This window comes from Aphelocoma coerulescens, chromosome 20 (assembly GCF_041296385.1).
Source record: "Aphelocoma coerulescens isolate FSJ_1873_10779 chromosome 20, UR_Acoe_1.0, whole genome shotgun sequence".
NCBI classification, from domain to species: Eukaryota; Metazoa; Chordata; class Aves; order Passeriformes; family Corvidae; genus Aphelocoma; species Aphelocoma coerulescens.
Window position 1 is genome coordinate 3501930 of NC_091033.1, and position 17990 is coordinate 3519919.

General features: G+C 53.7%; 1 protein-coding gene across 7 annotated transcripts in view; it reads right to left on the bottom strand.

Annotated features, from left to right (window-relative positions):
* Positions 1-24: 24 nt before the first annotated feature.
* CBFA2T2 (CBFA2/RUNX1 partner transcriptional co-repressor 2) overlaps positions 25-17990 on the bottom strand; it is a 60149-nt gene continuing 42183 nt past the window's right edge. For 6 of the 7 annotated variants that reach the window (XM_069034167.1, XM_069034170.1, XM_069034169.1 and 3 more), the window contains 10 exons: positions 16740-16883; positions 13385-13626; positions 11695-11784; positions 10796-10977; positions 9923-10176; positions 9177-9262; positions 8049-8244; positions 6643-6714; positions 6121-6311; positions 25-3746 (listed from right to left, as the gene is read on the bottom strand). In XM_069034167.1, the coding sequence (XP_068890268.1) occupies positions 3459-3746; positions 6121-6311; positions 6643-6714; positions 8049-8244; positions 9177-9262; positions 9923-10176; positions 10796-10977; positions 11695-11784; positions 13385-13626; positions 16740-16883 (1745 nt within the window). In that variant the 3' untranslated portion in view covers positions 25-3458. The remainder of the gene's footprint in view (positions 3747-6120; positions 6312-6642; positions 6715-8048; positions 8245-9176; positions 9263-9922; positions 10177-10795; positions 10978-11694; positions 11785-13384; positions 13627-16739; positions 16884-17990) is intronic. The other variant, XM_069034168.1, reaches the window with a different exon arrangement.

A 17990-nucleotide genomic window follows, 5' to 3' on the forward strand; every position in this document is an offset into this window, starting at 1 on the left:
TGGGTGCTGTTCCACCAGAAACATTCGAGTGTTTCTCCCCCAATCCCTGGGTGCAGTCACTAAAATCTGTGGCTGAAGGGGCAGTGGGTGCAGCTCCAGCCTGGGGACACCTCTGTGCTGGGTGGGTCTGACACGGTGTCACCCCTGGCTCCAGGGGGTGACACCACAGGAAGGGTTGTTGGGTTTTAGGGTGCTTGTTTTGCTCCAGCAGAAGCTTCCTGGGTTTGGGGTGCTGGGGGGGACCTGGCTGCTGCCAGGAGCAACCAGCAGAGATGGGATCAGGGGTGCTCCTGGCTGGAAGAGGGGAGGAACAGCAGCTGCTGCTGCCAGCTCAGCTGGGCACTGCCAGATCCCAGCCCAGGGCAGGCTCAGGAGCCAAACCACAACTGCCCCTCCCAGGGCAGGGGGAGCAGAGCCCATCCCTGGTCCCATGGGGACCCATCCTCCAAATGCCCAATTATTTACCTGATCCTCAAACCCCGCTGCTGTCCCTGGCCAAAGCCATGACTTGCTGTGATCACGGGGCAGCAGAAGTGGCTCCAGCCCCGTGCAGGGGCAGCTGCTGGGCCCAGGGCCACAATCCTGCCCCTGGGAATGACATCCAAGGGATCCCGGGATGTGCTGGAGCCACGGCAGGACCGTGGGCCATCAGTAAGGGACGAGCTGTGCCAGGGCACAACCAGGGGGGTTACAGAGGGCACCTGGGGCAGCCACAGAGGCAGAGCTGCAGCAGGCACTGGTTTGGGACTCCTGAGCTGCCTCCCCAGCTCCGTGTGGGGTTTACTCCTCGGTTTTGGGTTTCTTCACCACCGGATTAATGTCTGCAGCAGCCTGGAGACCAAAATCCTCAGGTGAAGCCGTGTGCAGGGGGCATCCCCGGGGGCACAGGGCCGGCAGTGGCAGCCAGCTGTGCCAGCACCCTGCAGGCTGCTCTGTGCTCACATAAAAAAATCACTTATAAGAAGCTCAGGAAACAACACATTGAACTATAAACTCAAAGACATCCAACAGCACCAAAGATGGGGCTGAACTCCAGCTCTGCCTGCACTGCTCCCAGGCTTTGCCCACAGCATCACCACCACGGGGGAGGCAATTTTTGTCCCTAAAAGTCCCCTGGCCAAGGCCAAAGCCACGGTGTGGCAGAGTTCCCCAAAAACCTCTGAGCACTGCTGAAAACCTCTGCCCCTTCCCAGAGAGAAGGGGGAGCTGGAGGATGAATATAGTCTTTTTATTGACTACTTTGGAGTAGAACAAACTAAATACATCTGTAACAGTTTGGGTTCCTTTATACAGGACATTAAATAAGTTATGCACAGGAATGAAGTAACAAATTTCTATTACAGAATTAAATGTCAAAAAAAAAAAAAATAGAAACCTCAACCCAATGTCTTCCCACACCCCAAGTTCACATTTATCATTCCATGTTTAAAAAAAACCAAACAACCCAACAACAAAAAAAAAAAGAAGCAATCATTCTAATCATGACTGTTAGTATTTCATTCATTTACACCGGGGTTAATTTTAATACACAGCCATCAACGTCGCATGAGAATTATGGAAGACAATCTATTTACATGCAAGTCCTTCCAGCCCTGCCCTGCTTCCCCTTCCCACCCCACCTTGCCACTGTCACCATGGACCCACAGCACGAGGAGGGGCTGCAGGTGAGGAGGGGATGTCACAAGCACATGGGATTGACCTGAGGCTGCTCCAAATGTGTCCCTGTCCCCTTAGGGCAGGAAATCCCTTCCTAAGGCCCTGGGGTGAACACCCCGAGGACAGGCTGCTGCAGGTCAGGGTGGCTCCAGTGCCACCCCCACTGGGAGCTGCCTCAAGCTGGGCTCCAGCACCGATTCCTAGGGACACAGGGGACACATCCCCAGGGCCACTGGAGCTGTCTGCAACAGCAGGAGACCTCGTGGCTTTTTAATAAAACCTTGCAGACAGGGAATCACCAGCTCTATCCCACAAAAGCAGCTTCCCAAGGAGCCTTCCCAAGGAGCCAGGGCTGGAGCAGCAGGTCCCCCGCTCACCCCCAGCAGCGCCGTGACGACTCGTTACAGCTCCATTATTCCAACTGAAAAAGTGATCAAAAATAATTTGGGAATTACTCGCCTCATTGGGCTCCAGCCCAGCACTCGCACACACAGTCAGGGAAACACGGCTCTGCTGAAGAGATGGATTTCTAGAGCCCCTGTGTGTGGCTGTGGGAGCTGGGAGCGGCGCCTGGAGGGCACGTCCCCCCCATCCCACGGGCTGTGCCACTGCCATCCTCTGTGACACAGGGCTGTGCTGAGCACAGCCTGCACTGCCCTGAGTCCCTGCAGCCCCTCCTTGCACACCACAGCAGGGGCTCTGCTGTGGCCACATCTCCCCAGGCTGTGCCCGCAGCCCCACGGAACCTTGCTTTGGGACAATCTCCGAAGGTGGAGGCACAGCCCTGGGCATCTCTGGCTGCAGCACCGCAGGAACCCCCTGGGGCTGGGGTAAGGATGGACACAGGACACCCAGTGCTGCCTGTCTTTTACCACTTTGGCCGATGTGTGTGGAGAGTGCTGGCTGTAAATAACCCCTCGCACCAGTGAGAGTCCCTGGGCTCAAAAACAACAGCAGCAACTCCCAAACCAGCAGCTTCCAGGCAGTGAAAAAACCAAACGCTTTCTGCACAGCAAAACAACAGCCCCCAGGTGGAAAGGGCACCTGCACCCAGCCCAGCTCTGCTCTGCACGTGTTCCCCCCGCACAGACCCCACCCAGGAAACACCAACTGTCTCACCACAGAGCAGGATGAAATCCAGGCCATCCAGCAGTACCTCCCTGCCACTGCCACTTGTCTTAGAGCAGACAAATCCTCTCCTCCCTCTCTGCAACCCTCAGCTGCCAGCCTGGAGGCAGGAGAAGTGGGCTCAGCTTTTGCCATTGCACAGAGGATGAAATGCTCCTGCTGGGAAATTGGCTCTGGTCTGTTCACAGCAACAGCCAGCTGGGCACGGCCACCTGAGGCACAGCTGTCTGGGATGAATCAAAAACCGATGGATGTTATGGAGGAAAGGTGGCTGAAGGAGGCAGTGGTGGCTCTGACACCCTGGGGAGCGAGCCTGAGCATGCCACAAGGACAGGGCTCCCTGCTTGGGCACCACACTCTCAGCATCTCCAGCATGTGCCAGTGCTCTTCCCCAAATCCAGGTCCCCTGAGCAGGTGCCCAGTGTCCCCCAGGCCCTGATGACGCTCTGGTGTCCCCCTGAGAGGAGCAGAGAGATGCTGCAGGCGAGGCTCACCCCAGTTCACGAGCCACAAAGGAAAAGGCAGGATGAGAGGGCAAAGCTGGAGTGTCAGCGCTCCGAGGAGGCAGCATGATTGTGACAAATATGTCAAGTGACAACAGTTGCTGTGGGGCGTATTTCAGCTTAAAAAAACCCCAGGGAACTCATCCAGGGGAGTGAAGCAAACCCTCCCTCCTAGAGTCCGTTCGTGTCTATGGCTGTCACGGATGCCGGGGTGGAGGAGCGCGAGGTGGTCGCCGAGGTCTTCTCGAGGGCCGGGCTGGGGATGCCATCGAGGCTCTTGGCTGCTGCTGCCACCCGGCCCGTGGGCAGGGCCAGGGGCTTGCTCTGGCCATGCAGGCCTTGCCCACAGATGCGGTGGTGCCTCTCCCAGTCCTTGTGCTGGCAGAAGGAGCCGCAGTACCGGGCGATGTTGCAGCCGCTGCACGTCTCGCTGGCCTTGCGGCCGCAGTTCCAGCAGCTCTGCAAGACCAAAGACACCGCGCTTGAAAGGGGTTTAGTTTTCCTAAGTGCTGCAGGATGGTGCTGACTCAGCTCTGGAGGGGACTGTTCATCCCCTCAGGCCCAGATTTGGGAATATTAAAATGAGCAATCCATTAATTCCTGCTCTTTCCCAACTAACGCACACTGCTCTTTGCCCACAGCCGCTGTCACACTGCTCCAGGCACATCCTCTCCCCTAGACCCACCCGAATGAAGAGGAAACAGCAGGCATGGACTGAAAAACACACTGCAGATGCTGCTATTGGGCCTTTTTAGTTCCTGTTTTAAGCAGCTCTATTTTGGTCTCGCTCCCAGCCAAGCACTCTCCGCGGGGATCACGGCGTGCTGCACAGGCACCATTTGCTCCGCACCCTGCCTCGCTGCACAAGAGGTTGGAGCAGGCCAATTTGGAAAAGCAAATGCTCATTTGAAAGCCTCCCAGCCAGGTGGAAGCACTGCCAGAGCCCGAGCTTCAATCTGGAAGCGGAGCAAAGCCCCTCTGGCCGCTGGGAGAGGTGTCAGCTGGTGGCTCCCGGCGTGCCACCGCTTCCCTCGGAGCGCGGGGCAAGGGGCCAGCGCCGGAGCGGCGGCTGCAGCTGCTCCGGGGAGGGGAAGGAGCGGCGGAGCAGCTTCCCTGCAGCTGGACCAGGGCGTAGCAAACACACACTGGGGAGGGCAAGCTCAGCTGTGGGAACGCAGCCCCTGTCAGAGCTGGCCTTTGTGGGGACACAGCTGCTGTGAGTGCCAGCAGAGAGCTGTGGGAGCAGGGTGGTGGGAGATGCTGGGCTGTACCAGGCAGCCCTGTTGTGGGGAAGGGCAGTCAGATTCCCACTGCCAGGCTCAGCACTGGAGCCACCAGCTCATGGTGATGGTTTATGGGCTGGCAGTGAAGCACCTGACTGGTTCACTTCGGAGTGAGCTGCTCCAGAGCCTGTGTGTCCCCACGGCTCCTCCACCTTCCAGGGGCAGCAGGACTTGTGACCAAAAAGCCCCTACCAAAGGCCGTGGTAGTTCTTGGAAAACTGGGTCACTGCTTCACAGCTGTTTACACTTCAAGTGTTTTTCAACTGTATTGCAAAGGTTACAAGATGGGCCAGAACACAGGACAGCTTTTAGACAAGGGCTCTGGGGCTTGCACAGAGGGTGCTCAGCAGCTCCCAAGGTCCCAGAGTGCTCCTCAGCACAGCTGGAGGAGGAGGACACTCCTCTGCTATTCCCCTATGGAGAAATCACTACTTGCCTCATTCCTTCCATGGCTTCCTGAGCAGTTCCACCCACTCCCATCATGTGTTTATCGACTGGTGCGTTCAACCCTCAGCAATTCAATTGGGAATTGCAGTATGGACATCATTCTCTGGAATGACACCTAATTATTCCATGGTTCCGGCCATGGAACCTTCCTGAGGCCCAGTTGAGCTGAAACCCACCAGCAGGAGGGGATGGACCTGCTGTCCCCACATCCCAGCAGACATGAACAGCACAGTCCCATCAGATTTCTGCTCCACAGACACAAACCCTCTGCTCTTGCACGTGTAGAGAAGTTAAAACATGGAGCAAAGCCCACATGGATGGGATGTGGTAGTGCAGGAATGAACCATGTGACTCCCCTTGCCCAAAATCTCAAAAGCTCTACCAAGTGAGCTTCCTATTAAGCAACAGGGAGGGTAATTGATGACTGAAGAGTAGAAAGAGATTCTCTGAGACACCCATTCAGCACCTGTCACTGGCTATGACAAACCAAGAGCCATCCCTACTTTTCCAACATGCAAGTGTGGTACAGACCACCAGGAATGTGCAAGAGCTTCTCCTGCAGCCCAGCTTCTGCCCTGCCCTATTTTCAAGCCCACAAACAGCAATTCCTTTTCTGCAAACATCAAGTACCCCACCATAATTTCTGAACTAAACTGCTGCGTGCACCAGCATCCTTTTCTTTTTGCTTCTACACCTCTTTCAACCCCACAGAATCCCTGCTCATTACACTGGGTGCAGCTCAGGGTGCCCAGTGGCTGCGCACACATGTGTCCACAGATATTGTTTAGGCAGAACTCCCTGCCAGCAAAACCTAGAAAGGATTTTTTATGATGTTGGTGCATTGCTTTAGTTGTTGGTTGGAGAGAGACTTCCAAAAGGAAAAGGTGTTGAAGACTGGATGGAGTTTGGAGCACCCTGGTCTAGTGGAAGGTGTCCCTGCCCATGGCAGGGGCTTGGAATGAGATGATCTTTGAGGTCTCTTCCAACCCAACCCATTGTGTGAGATCTACGATTCTATGAAAGGGGGTGGGGGACCTGCAGGCTTGACCTGGAGACTGTGAGCCTTGGAAAGCCCTTTCCCAGGTTGTCCCCTGGCACCTCACCTCGGTGGACTCCTCCTGCTCGTTTATGACGAGGAAGGCGTCCTCGGTGGCCTGGCGCTTGGCGTCGGCGATGGTCTGCTCCATGCGCGCCCGCTCCGACGCGATCATCTCGAACGCCTTCTGCTCCGCCTCGGCCACCGCCTTCTGCACCTCCGACATGGCCTGGCGCTTCACCTCGTTCACAGCTTCTTCTGGAAGGAAAGAGCAGCCTCACCCACCCGTCCTGGGAGTGGGGGAGCCTTCCACAGAAACACAGTTCCAGCAGCGCGTTGCCAGAATCAGCATCCCGACCGCTCCCGGGAGCGGCGAGGCCGGGCTCAGTCCCACGGGATCCCCGCTGGCATCACAGAGGAGCAGAGCCCTTTGGAAAAGGCAGGGTGGGGATGTTGGCAGCCAGATGTGCACATCCTAGGGCGTTCCTGCAGCTGGGCTCCTGCTGTTTCTGCACAGCAAATCCGCAGCATCTGTGTTTACCCCGAGCGATCCGGCAGGAGCCCGGCCGGGGTCACCGCAAACACTCACCGGCTTTCTTCCAAATCTCCTCAGTGACGTAGCCCGTCCCCGACCTGCTGCTGAACTCCCGCAGGGAATCTGCTGGAATAAGGGACACAGGGAAAGGTTGGCAAAGCCTCATCCCACTCAACTGCTGCTCAGGTGCCCAGTGGTACCTCAGGACGTCACGGGGCAGGGAAGGATTGACCAGCTAAAACTCAAAGCAGAGGATCCCTACGGTTAAAGCCATTCCTCAAACACTCAGATGATAAATGACAACATTCAATTAGCACCTTGCATAATTTATGACACTGTATAACCTATCTCCTGGTACTCTAAAGCAACAGGCAATGCTTATGAATGTATGTTATCCAACTCCTGCACTGTCCAGAGGCTGTGAGCATCAATCTGTAGACCAGCAGTTTACATTAAGCACAGCACTTCCCAGTCCCAGGGCAATTCAAAGGCTTGAACAGAACAAACTGTCCTCCCAGACACCTGGAGGTGCTGCTTGATGCTTAACTGCACCTTCTCACAGGAGCAACAGAGACAAAAAATTATCCCTAGGTCCCAAAAAGGGAGAAAGCAACAGTGTTCCAAAGTTACATAACATTTTTAAATTACATCACCTTTAACAACATGGGGCTGGAAGTGTATTAGTCATGATATATTAAATATAGAAGGGCTAAAAGCTGGCTGTGCCCCCCAGACCATCACACACACACCCACTGCTCCTCAGGCTTTGTGGCAACTGGAGCTAGGGGCACTTGGATTCCTTGCAGGAGGATTCCCTCTATATTTTGTGTACAAACAAGTAGAATATACATCAAATTGACATTTATTCTTGCTAGAAGAAATCCATTTTTATTACTGAATAATGGGAGGGGTTTTTTTCCCCAGAACTTGATTTGCAGCAGATTTGTTTGGATGGAAATCAGAATTGCATTTAAATAAATCAGCATTTTAGACTTGTTTTTTGTATGGGGTCAAACCCCTGCATACTGGAGGGGGAAACTATAGTCTGCTTTGATAAAGTTGACTCATGATACAAATAATAGAATTACTAACACAGGTAGCTATTACACTTACAAAAGCCTTTGGTATTTTTAGAATAAATAAACCTTGACATTTAAAATCCTTCAGGCAAGAGGGACTGGAAGGGGGAGAGTGGTGGAGACAAACACCTCTCTCCTGCCTTTTCACCCCCAGATTTATCAACTTCGGGCAGCAGTGACAAGGAAGAGGCTCTTCCAACCGTGAGCAAAGGTGCCTTTAGCTATTGCCAACAGCTCCTTCCAGGAGCTTCCCTGCGTTCCCTCTCTTCAAAGCCTCGAGAAAAACACTTAAGCGGCGCCCAACCAAACTTATCCCACAACTGGCATAATCAATCCTCTCTCTCTGCCTGGCAGAGCTGTGGCAGGCAGCCCCCTCCTCACCGCTGCCCACGGAGTCGGCGCTGGCGGGGCTGTGCTGGCGGCTGAGCAGCTCCGCGCCCGCCTTGCGCGGCTCGGCCGTCTCGGAGCAGCGCCGCTTCCAGTAGTTGAGCTCCTCCCTGTCGGCCTCCTGGCAGCGCCGCAGCACCGCCATGGAGCGCCGCGTCTTCTCCACCATCTCCATGATGCAGTTCAGGGCCTGCGGGAGGAAATGGTCCTCAGTCAGCTCGGATTTCACCGTGGAGGGACCATCCCAGGGTGATCTCGCAGGATTTGGGATGGTGCCATGCCCCAAGGTGGGGTCGCACACAGGAGGTGGTTAAACGCCTCCAGGCCGTGCTCCTAGAAGTGGAAAAGGAAAACCCCACCACTTTCCTATGGGATTAGGGTTGGTTATGATCCTGGTGCCAGTGCTCCACAGTCACAGCCTCACTCCAAATATTCAGCTACAGGGCCTTTGCTCCACCCGAACCTCCATCCCCTCCAAAAACCCATTAGCTTTAGACCATGAGGTCCCTCTGCATTTATGATCAAAGCCAAATTTTAATCCCATCTCTTGAAGGGAAACAGCAGTGAAGTGCCTGGATGAGCCGCCTCGCTCAGAAGGAAAAAGCTCAGCATAAAATCTGCCAGAAACACCAGGTCTTGCTGTTGGTGCCTTTTTTGGTCCATAAAAGGCTAGCACCTCCGGAAAAAAAAACCCAAACTTAAAATACAGTAATGATAGGTTTACTCATTTTCTGAGTCCATATCCTGACTGCACTTAGCACATCTGTGCACTTGTGCTGGCCAGGGCTGCAGCAGAAAGGACCCTCGTGGGGATAAAGCTGGGTTTGCTTGCTCAGCCAGCCATGGCAGCACCTGGCCACATGCTCTGCAGGAGAAGCTCCCCAGCTCCAGACACTTCATCCACACCGATTTTAGTTTCCACTGGCCATGGGCAGAGGAAACCTGCCAGGAAAGTGCTACAGCTCCTCTCAGCCCTCCCCACCATCCACCTGCTTGTTCCTGCACCAGCCACCAGGAGAGCCTGGATACGGTACCAACAACAAGGAAATCACCAACTGGAGCTGGTGGAACACTGGGTTGCTGCTTCCCACAGAGCTTCCCACACTCCCTGCCATTCCTTACGTGATCAAGATGCTTCCACTCATCCGCCCACTCCCTCTCTGTTAGGCGGTGATCCACCAGCTCGTCCTGGTAGCCTCCATTCAATCCTGCAACAAGCCATGGCCACAGAGGAATTAGATGGATCAATGGAGAGGGAAGCAGCCCCAAAGCAAGAATAAAGAGCTTTTTTCCAGCTCCACATAGCTCGGATTTTAAAACACATCTCAAGGTGGCAGCTCTACAGGGGCAACTCCACACTGGTGCTTTTTTATCCCTGTCTGCTTCACTGTCTGGGAAGTGCTACAATCCACTTGTGGCTCCAGCTCTGACCTGCTTGTGGAGCTGGTTCTCCTTTTATAAACTCACAGCAGCTCAGAGCCTGTGATTCACGCTGTCCTGTTGGAAATGCATCATGCACCTCCCACACATCCCTTGGAGAAACAGGGCAGGGGGTCAATCTCTACTCTCCTGCTTTGGAGATCTTGGAAAAGTTAATGTCTATTTCCCTGCCCTCTCTTCCTGCCTGCTGGGTTGGCTACACTCAACTCGCACATCAAGTCCTTCCTCCTCATCCTCAGTGACTCCAGCCTTCACACAGGGAAATACAAACTCTCAATCTTCCAGTTTGTCACTTCCCACAGGCAGTTGTTTCCTCTGAACTCCCTGCAAAGACTCTGCTGTGAGGACATGCCCAGCATCCCACATCTCTGGGTACGAGCGGCCAAGTAGAGACCAACACCAAAGCTCAACCCTCCAGGCTTTCTCACCAAGCCCACCGTGCCTGTCCCGGATCTCTCTGTGCTCCAGCATCTTGCTGGGGTCCCTGTAGAGGTGGGAGGTGGCAATATCTTCCAAGGTGTAGTGCTGGAGGGGCGGTGGGGTGGGGTGGAACTGCCCGCTGGGGTTCATCAGGGGGATGGTGAGGGCAGGGCTGTGCCGGGGCGCGGGGCTGATGGTGCAAACCCTCTTGGCCGGAGGCTCTGTCGGCAGCGGCTCCCTCTCAAAGCTGCTGTCTTCCCTCCTGCAATCACACCAGCAGAGACAGGCATTCCTTAGCATCCCATAAACGTACTCAAAGATGCAGATTTGGAATCAGCAGGGTTTGGGCAGCAATGATTTTACCGGGGGTAAATGCAGAGCTCAAACAAATGCGCTCAATTTGTGAGGCGATGCACAAAGTGACCCCGTCAAAGAAAAGGGTTCAGGACGCCTGAGTGTTGTGATTCATCTCTCTGAGCATGACCAAATTAAAATTTCACAGTTTTTATAAATTTGAGGCATGCTCCACATAATTGCATAACAACTTTTATCTTGGAATAAAACGTGGTGAAAATGAAGCACATCCTTCCCAGCCCTGCCAATGCCTCCGTTCATTGCCTTGGAGGTGGGAAACTGCTCAGCTCTCTGGCTCAGGCTTTTCAGTGCTACCCAAAAGTCCCTCTGGGACAGAACCTGCCTGAAAGAGGAACCCAACTCGAATTCACAGTGCAGTAGGAGCAGTCATTGCAGTCTTAGAACAGCCAGAACAGTTGTTGGGAGCGATAAGATCCTGGATGCTGCTTAAAGCTTTGTCAGCAACAAAGATAAAAAAAAAGTCACAACTTCAACAACTGAGCAGAGTGACAAAAGCTGGTTTTCACCTGTCTGGACTGTGCCTCTTGCCATTGCCATTGACCTCGATGAGCAGCTCGGAGGAGTCAGCAGGAGATGTGGTGTTGGTGTTGAGCAGGATGTGCTCGTGCTGTGCCAGGTACTGGGAGGGCGTTTGCTTGGCAGCACGGGCACAGTGCAGCAGCTCCCGCTGCAGCAGTGGGAGGTTGGCCTGGAAAACAAGCACGGGGCTGGATTACAGCAGGGCAGGGGTTTCCAGCTGTTCCAAAAGGTTTGGTCTTCATTAATACCCCAGAGCAATAATACCTGTGGCCCATGACCCCCGCTCAGGATCCTCCAGCTCCTGGTATCTGCACTGTCAGATTTACCTGTATTTTCCCAGGAGCCTGATGTTGGTGGACCCAAAATCCAAAGCACTGTGTGCTTCCAGCATCTAGTTACCCAGAGAAATTGTGGAATCCCCATCCCTGGAAGTGCTCAAGGCCAGCTTGGACAGGGCTTGGAGCAACCTGGTCTAGTGGAAGGTGTCCCTACCCATGGCAGGGGGTTGGAATGAGATGAGCTTTAAAGTCCCTTCCAACCCAAACCACTCTGCGATTCTGTGATTTAACCATCCCAGACAGACTCTGTGTGCCAGCACTTCAAACATTCTAGATCAGAACATTTGCAAATAAGATTATAGGCTCAGAAGCTGCCACATGGAGCTTGGTTTGCCTCCTTTATCTCCAGCACACAAGCAGACATATGTGGCACACGGCACAACGTCAGCCAGTCCCACACGGCCACCGCTACGCTCTCTGCAGTCTGTCTTGGACTCCAGCAGAATTGCTGTGGTGCTTGCAAGGAGAGCTTTCCCAGCAATGTCACACTGCCAAGAGGCACAGGCAGGCACACAGAGTGTCAGCAAGCCCCAGCAGCTCCCCGTCACCTTCAGGAAGGGGATCACAAACGGCCGGAGCGGGAAGTTGGTCGCCTCTTGCAGCTTGCAGTGAAATTCCTCGATTGTCACCGTTGAGTTCTGAGAAAAGAAATTAAGAAATGGAATGGCAATTTGTTCTTATTTTTAGACATGTGGGAAATGGCTCCAAACGAACAGAACTGGGAGGGAGACAGCATCTGCCACTCCAGGACTGACAGTGTTTGCATTGGATCCTGCTGAATGCAGCCAGGAAGGCTCAGGCCAGCAGGGTAGGAATGCTGCACTAGGAGAGGGGTGGGAACTGCCTGGCCCAGCACCCTCCCAGCTCCAGGGTGGGAGGCAGAGGCTGACTCCAGGGCAGCAGGACCCAGCTGGCATCTACTGCATGCTGGGGCAGGCTGTGGAGAGTCAGACTTCAATCCCAGCTGCTCAGAACTGCACACCTTCCTCTCCTTCCTCCCTTTCAATTCTCCTCATCTAACCTATCCATGGAGTCTCATCAGCCTTCTGCTCACCGTGGTCCTCTCCTGGTCCAGCCCTGCATCCCCCGGGGCTGCTCAGGCTGGAGAACCCCAGCACAGGTAGCATTTGATAACCTGCACGTACCAAACTCATCTCTTGCAGCAATTACCACAAGCCGGGCTGAGAATGACAGGCAGAGGGACCTGGACAACTTCTCATTCCTTCCCCAAAAGGGTAAGCTAAGGTACTACCCTACATCCATGCAATTAAATACGCTATAGAAAAGCAGCAGCAGCATTTTGCATTGAGTCCTTGAGCCCTGGGAGTGACCCTGAGGACATGGACAGACTCAGGTTTGCTGCCAACCTTGGAAGCAGAAATGCTCCAGGCTGCTGCAGTCTAGCTCCCTTCAGTGCCTGCTGAGCCTCAAAAGAAATGTGCCAAAAAGCAGAGATCAGTGCAGGAGCCCCACGGGACCACAGTTGGCCAGGGCTCCAGGGCCTCAGTCCAAAGTCACAGAATGGCTTGGGTTGGAGGGACCTTAAAGCCCATCCAGTGCCACCCCCTGCCATAGGCAGGGACAGCTTCCACTATCCCAGGCTGCTCCAAGCCCCGTTCAACCCAGCCTTGGGCACTGCCAGGGATCCAGGGGCAGCCACAGCTTCTCTGGGCACCCTGTGCCAGGGCCTCCCCACCCTCACAGGGAAGGATTTCTTCCTAATATGCAATCCAAACCTCCTCTTTCTCACTTTAAAGCCATTCCCTCTTGTCCTGTCACTCCATGCCTTTGTAAAGCATGTGGAGTATCATGTCTACTGCACTGGACAGCATTTCTCCCAGTTATTCTGTGTAACTGCAAACACTGGATACAATTCTGCAGCAAGACACGTCCATTTGGGTTTGAAGGGTGTTCTCATGGCAGGGGTTAGGAATGAGGTGATCTTTAAGGCCCCTTCCAAATCAAACCATTCTGTGATTCTGTGATTTACAGAAAAGCTTTGCCCAATTCCTTCCAGGTTTCTTTAAGTTTAGCTGCACACAAGCTCATGCCTAAGCCACTGGACCAACAGCTTTTTGAAACACAGCAAAGGCAAGGAAAAAGAAGTCACTGAGTTGCCCATGAAGCACAAACAGAGCCTTGCTCAGCCACCAGCTCTGCTTGCAAAGACACAGACAGATAACACTGTGTGTCAGGACCTGGGAAAAGCCAGGCAGCCCGGGATGGTGCAGGACTTACCACCAGTGCCAGGACGAGGGTCCGGACCTTCTCCCCGATCTCCGGTGAAATGTCATTCCCAAACTGCTGCAGGGTGGTGAGGAAGCGCTTCAGCTTGCTGAGCTGCCGGGCTCCACACGTGGCTGGGAGCTGCTGGTTGGTCAGTGAGGAGGAGGAGGATGAGGAAGGGCCATTGCTGAATCTCTGGGGTGGGGACGGGGCCCCGTTCAGCGTCGGGGGGGAATGGTTTATTCCGTTGGGCACTGCAAAGGGGAGACAGAAGCGATGCTGAGCACCACATGGGCACATCCCTGTGGTCTGGTGCTTGAGTGGGTCCATCCTCCAGCCAGGAGGTGGCTGCTGCTGAGGGGCAGCTCAGGTGGCTGCACCTCGCCCGAGGAGGGCTGACAGATCCTGTCCTGTGCCTGCCATCCCTCCCTGGGGATTTACAGGGAGTTTCGCAAACACAGTTGTTTTTTCCAGCCTGGTCCCATCTGCAACTTTGCCTCCTGTCAGTGGTGAGCATGTCAAAACAGACTGAAGGGCTGGAAGTTTGGGAACTCGGCAAGGGATTAGGATAAATTGTTGACATCCCCACGCTGTGGTTGCACAATGTCGAGCCTTGTCTGATGAGCAGCTGTGCACTGGGGGCCCAGCTCGGTATAAACCCAGAATTTCGGAGTGAAAAGTACATAACTGGAAATAAGAGTCAGAGCTGATCCACTGGGTTTATCCTTAAAAACCCAGCCCTGAATCCCTTATGGTTTAAAGTGCTGACAAGGGGGCCACAAGGTATAAAAACCATTTCAAATGATGGTGTTCAGAGAAGCCCTGAAACCACCTAACAGAGCTGCCCCTTGCCTGTGGGAGGAGCAGAAACTTGCGAAAAAAGATGCCAAAATTTCTGCTACAGCTTCACGAGGATCATATCAAATCCTGATGAATCCAGTGAGGGGTTTTTCAGAGAAGACAGGAGGTACGTGAACAGTTAAACCACTCTGGGGCATGCCAGGGTCGGAGGCTGGAAAGGCTCCACACACCTGGACCTTCGTGGTGAGCACAGGAGGGAAACTTAACCAGAGTCAGTTAAGATGCAAGGAAAGATAAGGCTACAAGAGACCATCAAAGGTGGTTCCTGCTAACCAGGAGGTGAAAGCCCTCACAGACGACAGAAGATGAGATGAAGGTGAAGGCCAGCACTGAGAGGACGGAGGTGCAAAGCCAATGTGAGCTCATGCCTTTTGTTATGGAACAAAGCAACCTGAAAAACTCCTGTCCCCACTCCCAAAGCAGCAAAGCAACAGGGACGTCAGGATGTACCCACAGGTACAGCTCCACACAGCACACCAGAGCTGTGTGAAAGGCAAGGCCTCTGGTAATTACTCATAAAGGCATTTATTTCACTATAAAAGGGTTATAAATAGGGGCGAAGCTGCCAAGAGAAGCTCCTCTCAAAGAGCAAAGGCTGTGCAGCTCCGTGCTCTCCGGCAGCCACAACTGAGGCGCTTTCCCCTTTCTCTATTTCACTTCCTCTTATTCTTTCAGATGAAAGCCTGGGAGAGCAACGGGCTCTATTTATACCTCAGGACAAAGAGGGGCTGTGAGACACCCCTGGGGCTGAGGAGGACGCTCGGGAGAGGCTGCCAAGGAGGGAGCAGAGGATGTTGGTGGACAGGGGGATGCCACGGAAGCGGAGGGGGGTCGGGCTGCCGTTAGACACAGCCCCGTAACCGCGCTCTGTGTTTTTGGGCTCACCCCTCCTGACCCTCTGCCAACGGCATCACCGCAGGGCAGCTGGCAGTTATCTGATCCTGCACATCACCAGGATCTGCTCCACCACAGACCACACAGCCAGGCTGGCACCTCGACTTCCAGGTGAGAGCACAGCGCTGGAGCAAGTCAGGCAGTGTACCAAGACTAGTGGGATTGCTAGTTTGGGGGCAGCAGGATGAGAAAATTCCTGGGAACAAAGTCATCATCTAAGGCTACTCTTAAATTCTGCCTTAGGTCCTACATAGTCAAAGGTTTCGCTGCTTCCCCAACCCTCTGTTAGTGATCCATAGGCAGGCATGGCTTTGTTCCAACTGCTCCAGCTCACCTGCCCAAGCTATGGGCTTTCACAGGGCAGGTCTCACACCCACCGAGTGACCAAGGGCCTCTGGTGCAACTGAGAAAGGAAAAAGCAAGAATGAACTTCATCACAGGTCGCATCTCTCATCTGTCTTGGAAAGAGGCAATTAAGTCATCTGCAATCAGCAGATTCAGACTTCTTGGCCCTTAACAGCATGCCAAGCATCCTCATTGGAAAAATTAATTTCTGTCACTTTGCTAATGGTCTTTTTCTGCCTGAGCAAAAGGAGAGCCATTAAAAACGCCTGAGCACATAAAGATGGGGACAATGTGTCTGGCGGGATAACCCGGTGATTAGCGCTGCTGCCAGCACCACGCAGCACATCAGAGTGTGTCCTCCAGGAGCTGGAAATCTCCGAATCCCACTGCCAGCATGGAACTCTGAGATAGCCCAGGCACTGTCATGGACAGCACAGCAACGCAGAACCAGCTAGGGAACACTCTGTGCAGGGAAAAGGGGTGAGGAGAGCGTGGAAAATATGTACATGCCATGTGTGGGGGTCAGATAACTCCATGCCCAACAAAGTAGAGCAGCTTTGCTCTGGAACAATGCCTTTAAAAAGACATTAAATAGCTTAAATGTTGGCTGAAGAAGGAAAGAAAAAGACCCTTTCTAGGCTGTAAGAAAAGGCTGAAGGTCCTTTCCATCCATGGAGTCACCTCTGAGCAACGCTCAGCTGGAAGAAGTGGGTGCAAGGCTGTGCTACAGCTGGGCAGGATCAAGACTGACTGAGGTTTAATAGGAAAGAATATAAAGAGAAGCTGGAGAGAAGAGAATCTGGATGGACAGCAAGGAATTTTCAAGGCTGGGAAATTAAAAAAAAAAGAAAAACTTTCTAATCTCAGCTGCAGGAATGCTGTCTGCAAAGTGAGATACAGCAGAGTGGGAATTAACTCCTCCAAAAGATAGAGCGGAAAACCCGGCTCTTGCCTTGCTTGAAGCTGGCCTGATAAAAGATTCAATTTCTTAAGGAGTTTAGGGTGGAAATCAAGGCTGCACCTGCAAAGGGAAGGACTCAAGGCAGCACCAGGAGCAAGGTAGGAGCAGGCAGGGGGGATTACACAGCTTGTTCTACGTCCTGCACGCATTACAGAACTGCAGGAAAGCCCCAGTCCCCCCTCCCTCACAGCCAGGCAGCACCACCCGCCATGCCCTGGCTGAGACATCCCTGGTGAGTTCTCTGAGCAGAGCCTTCCCTCCTGGCTAGAGCTGGTCCCAGGAAAAGCAGCATTACTGGGCTCTTACGTGCAGTCGGAGTGAAGGACACGGGCCGGGGGCCGCCGGAGTTGACGGGGGGCAGCGGTGGCATGTTGGGAGGAGAGGACCTGGACTGTATCTTCACTTCCACAGGCGATCCAGGCATCACTGGAACCCTCTTCTCACCAGCAACTGTACCAAGAGAAGGTGGCAAGGCTCAGTGACAGTCACTGACACGCATTTCCCCGCCCAGCACGCCAGGAACAGTTGTGAGGGTGAAGATAAGAGCTGGGGGAAGTCACGCAAGGCTCCCACGCCGCTCTGCACGGCCCCGAGCTGGGGACAGGCACCCAGGGTCATGCTCGTGGTGTCTGTGCTCACCACCCCAGCCTCCTGACTCCATCTCCTCACCCCTCATGCCTGAAGATGCTGTTCAAAGTATTTCTCTCAGTTTCCTTTGTCCCCATTTCAGATCTCTCTGATACTCCCCAGATGTGCCCACACACACCTCGTTGAGCCTTTCCAGAGGAATCACAACCTCTGGAAGCCATGCAACAGGGAACCTGGATTTGTGCTGTGCCAGAAGTGACAAGAATGGTGGGCCTAGGGTTGCAGAGATGAGTTGATATCAGCTACTCACAGCCCCTCTCCTGTGTGCAGTCTCTACTGTCTAATCTACCACCAGCTCAAACTGCAGCTTCCTTCCCAGCCTCGGAGGGATGTCCCAGCTCAGGGGAAGTGTGACCACACTCCCAGCTCCAGTGGCTGGGATCAGATTCCCAAGACAAAAAGGAGGAGACGTGCTCATGTAATAGGGGGATGCTTTTTTTTTTTAAGTGGGATGTTTTGGGGTATTTTTGATTTTTAAAATGCAGACAACTCAGCAGACGAAGCCTAAGGATCTCCAAAGCACAGCTCCCATGGGAGCCAATCCCATTCCAGGGGTGCTCTGTATTGCACTGCCAGCATCTCCAGTGTCCATGACCCCAAACAAATCACCCTCTGAGATGATGGTCCCCACTCCCTGCTCTTCAAGCTGCCCCTCCTCTTGCTCAATTAACTCACTCACGAGATGGGAGCAGCTTGTTCCACCCAGGAACGTGGCCGGGTCCCCACCACGTCCAGCTGCACCCCAGCTCAGGCTGTGAAGGAGCTCAACTCAACTTTCACCTCTCTCCAGTCATGCAAGCTGGGCTTGGGACCATTACCATCTAATTTGTTATCCACACCTCTTACCAGTACCTGTCAGCTGCAAGAAACTCAGCTTTTGAGCCAGGGCAAAACAATTAAATGCTGCAT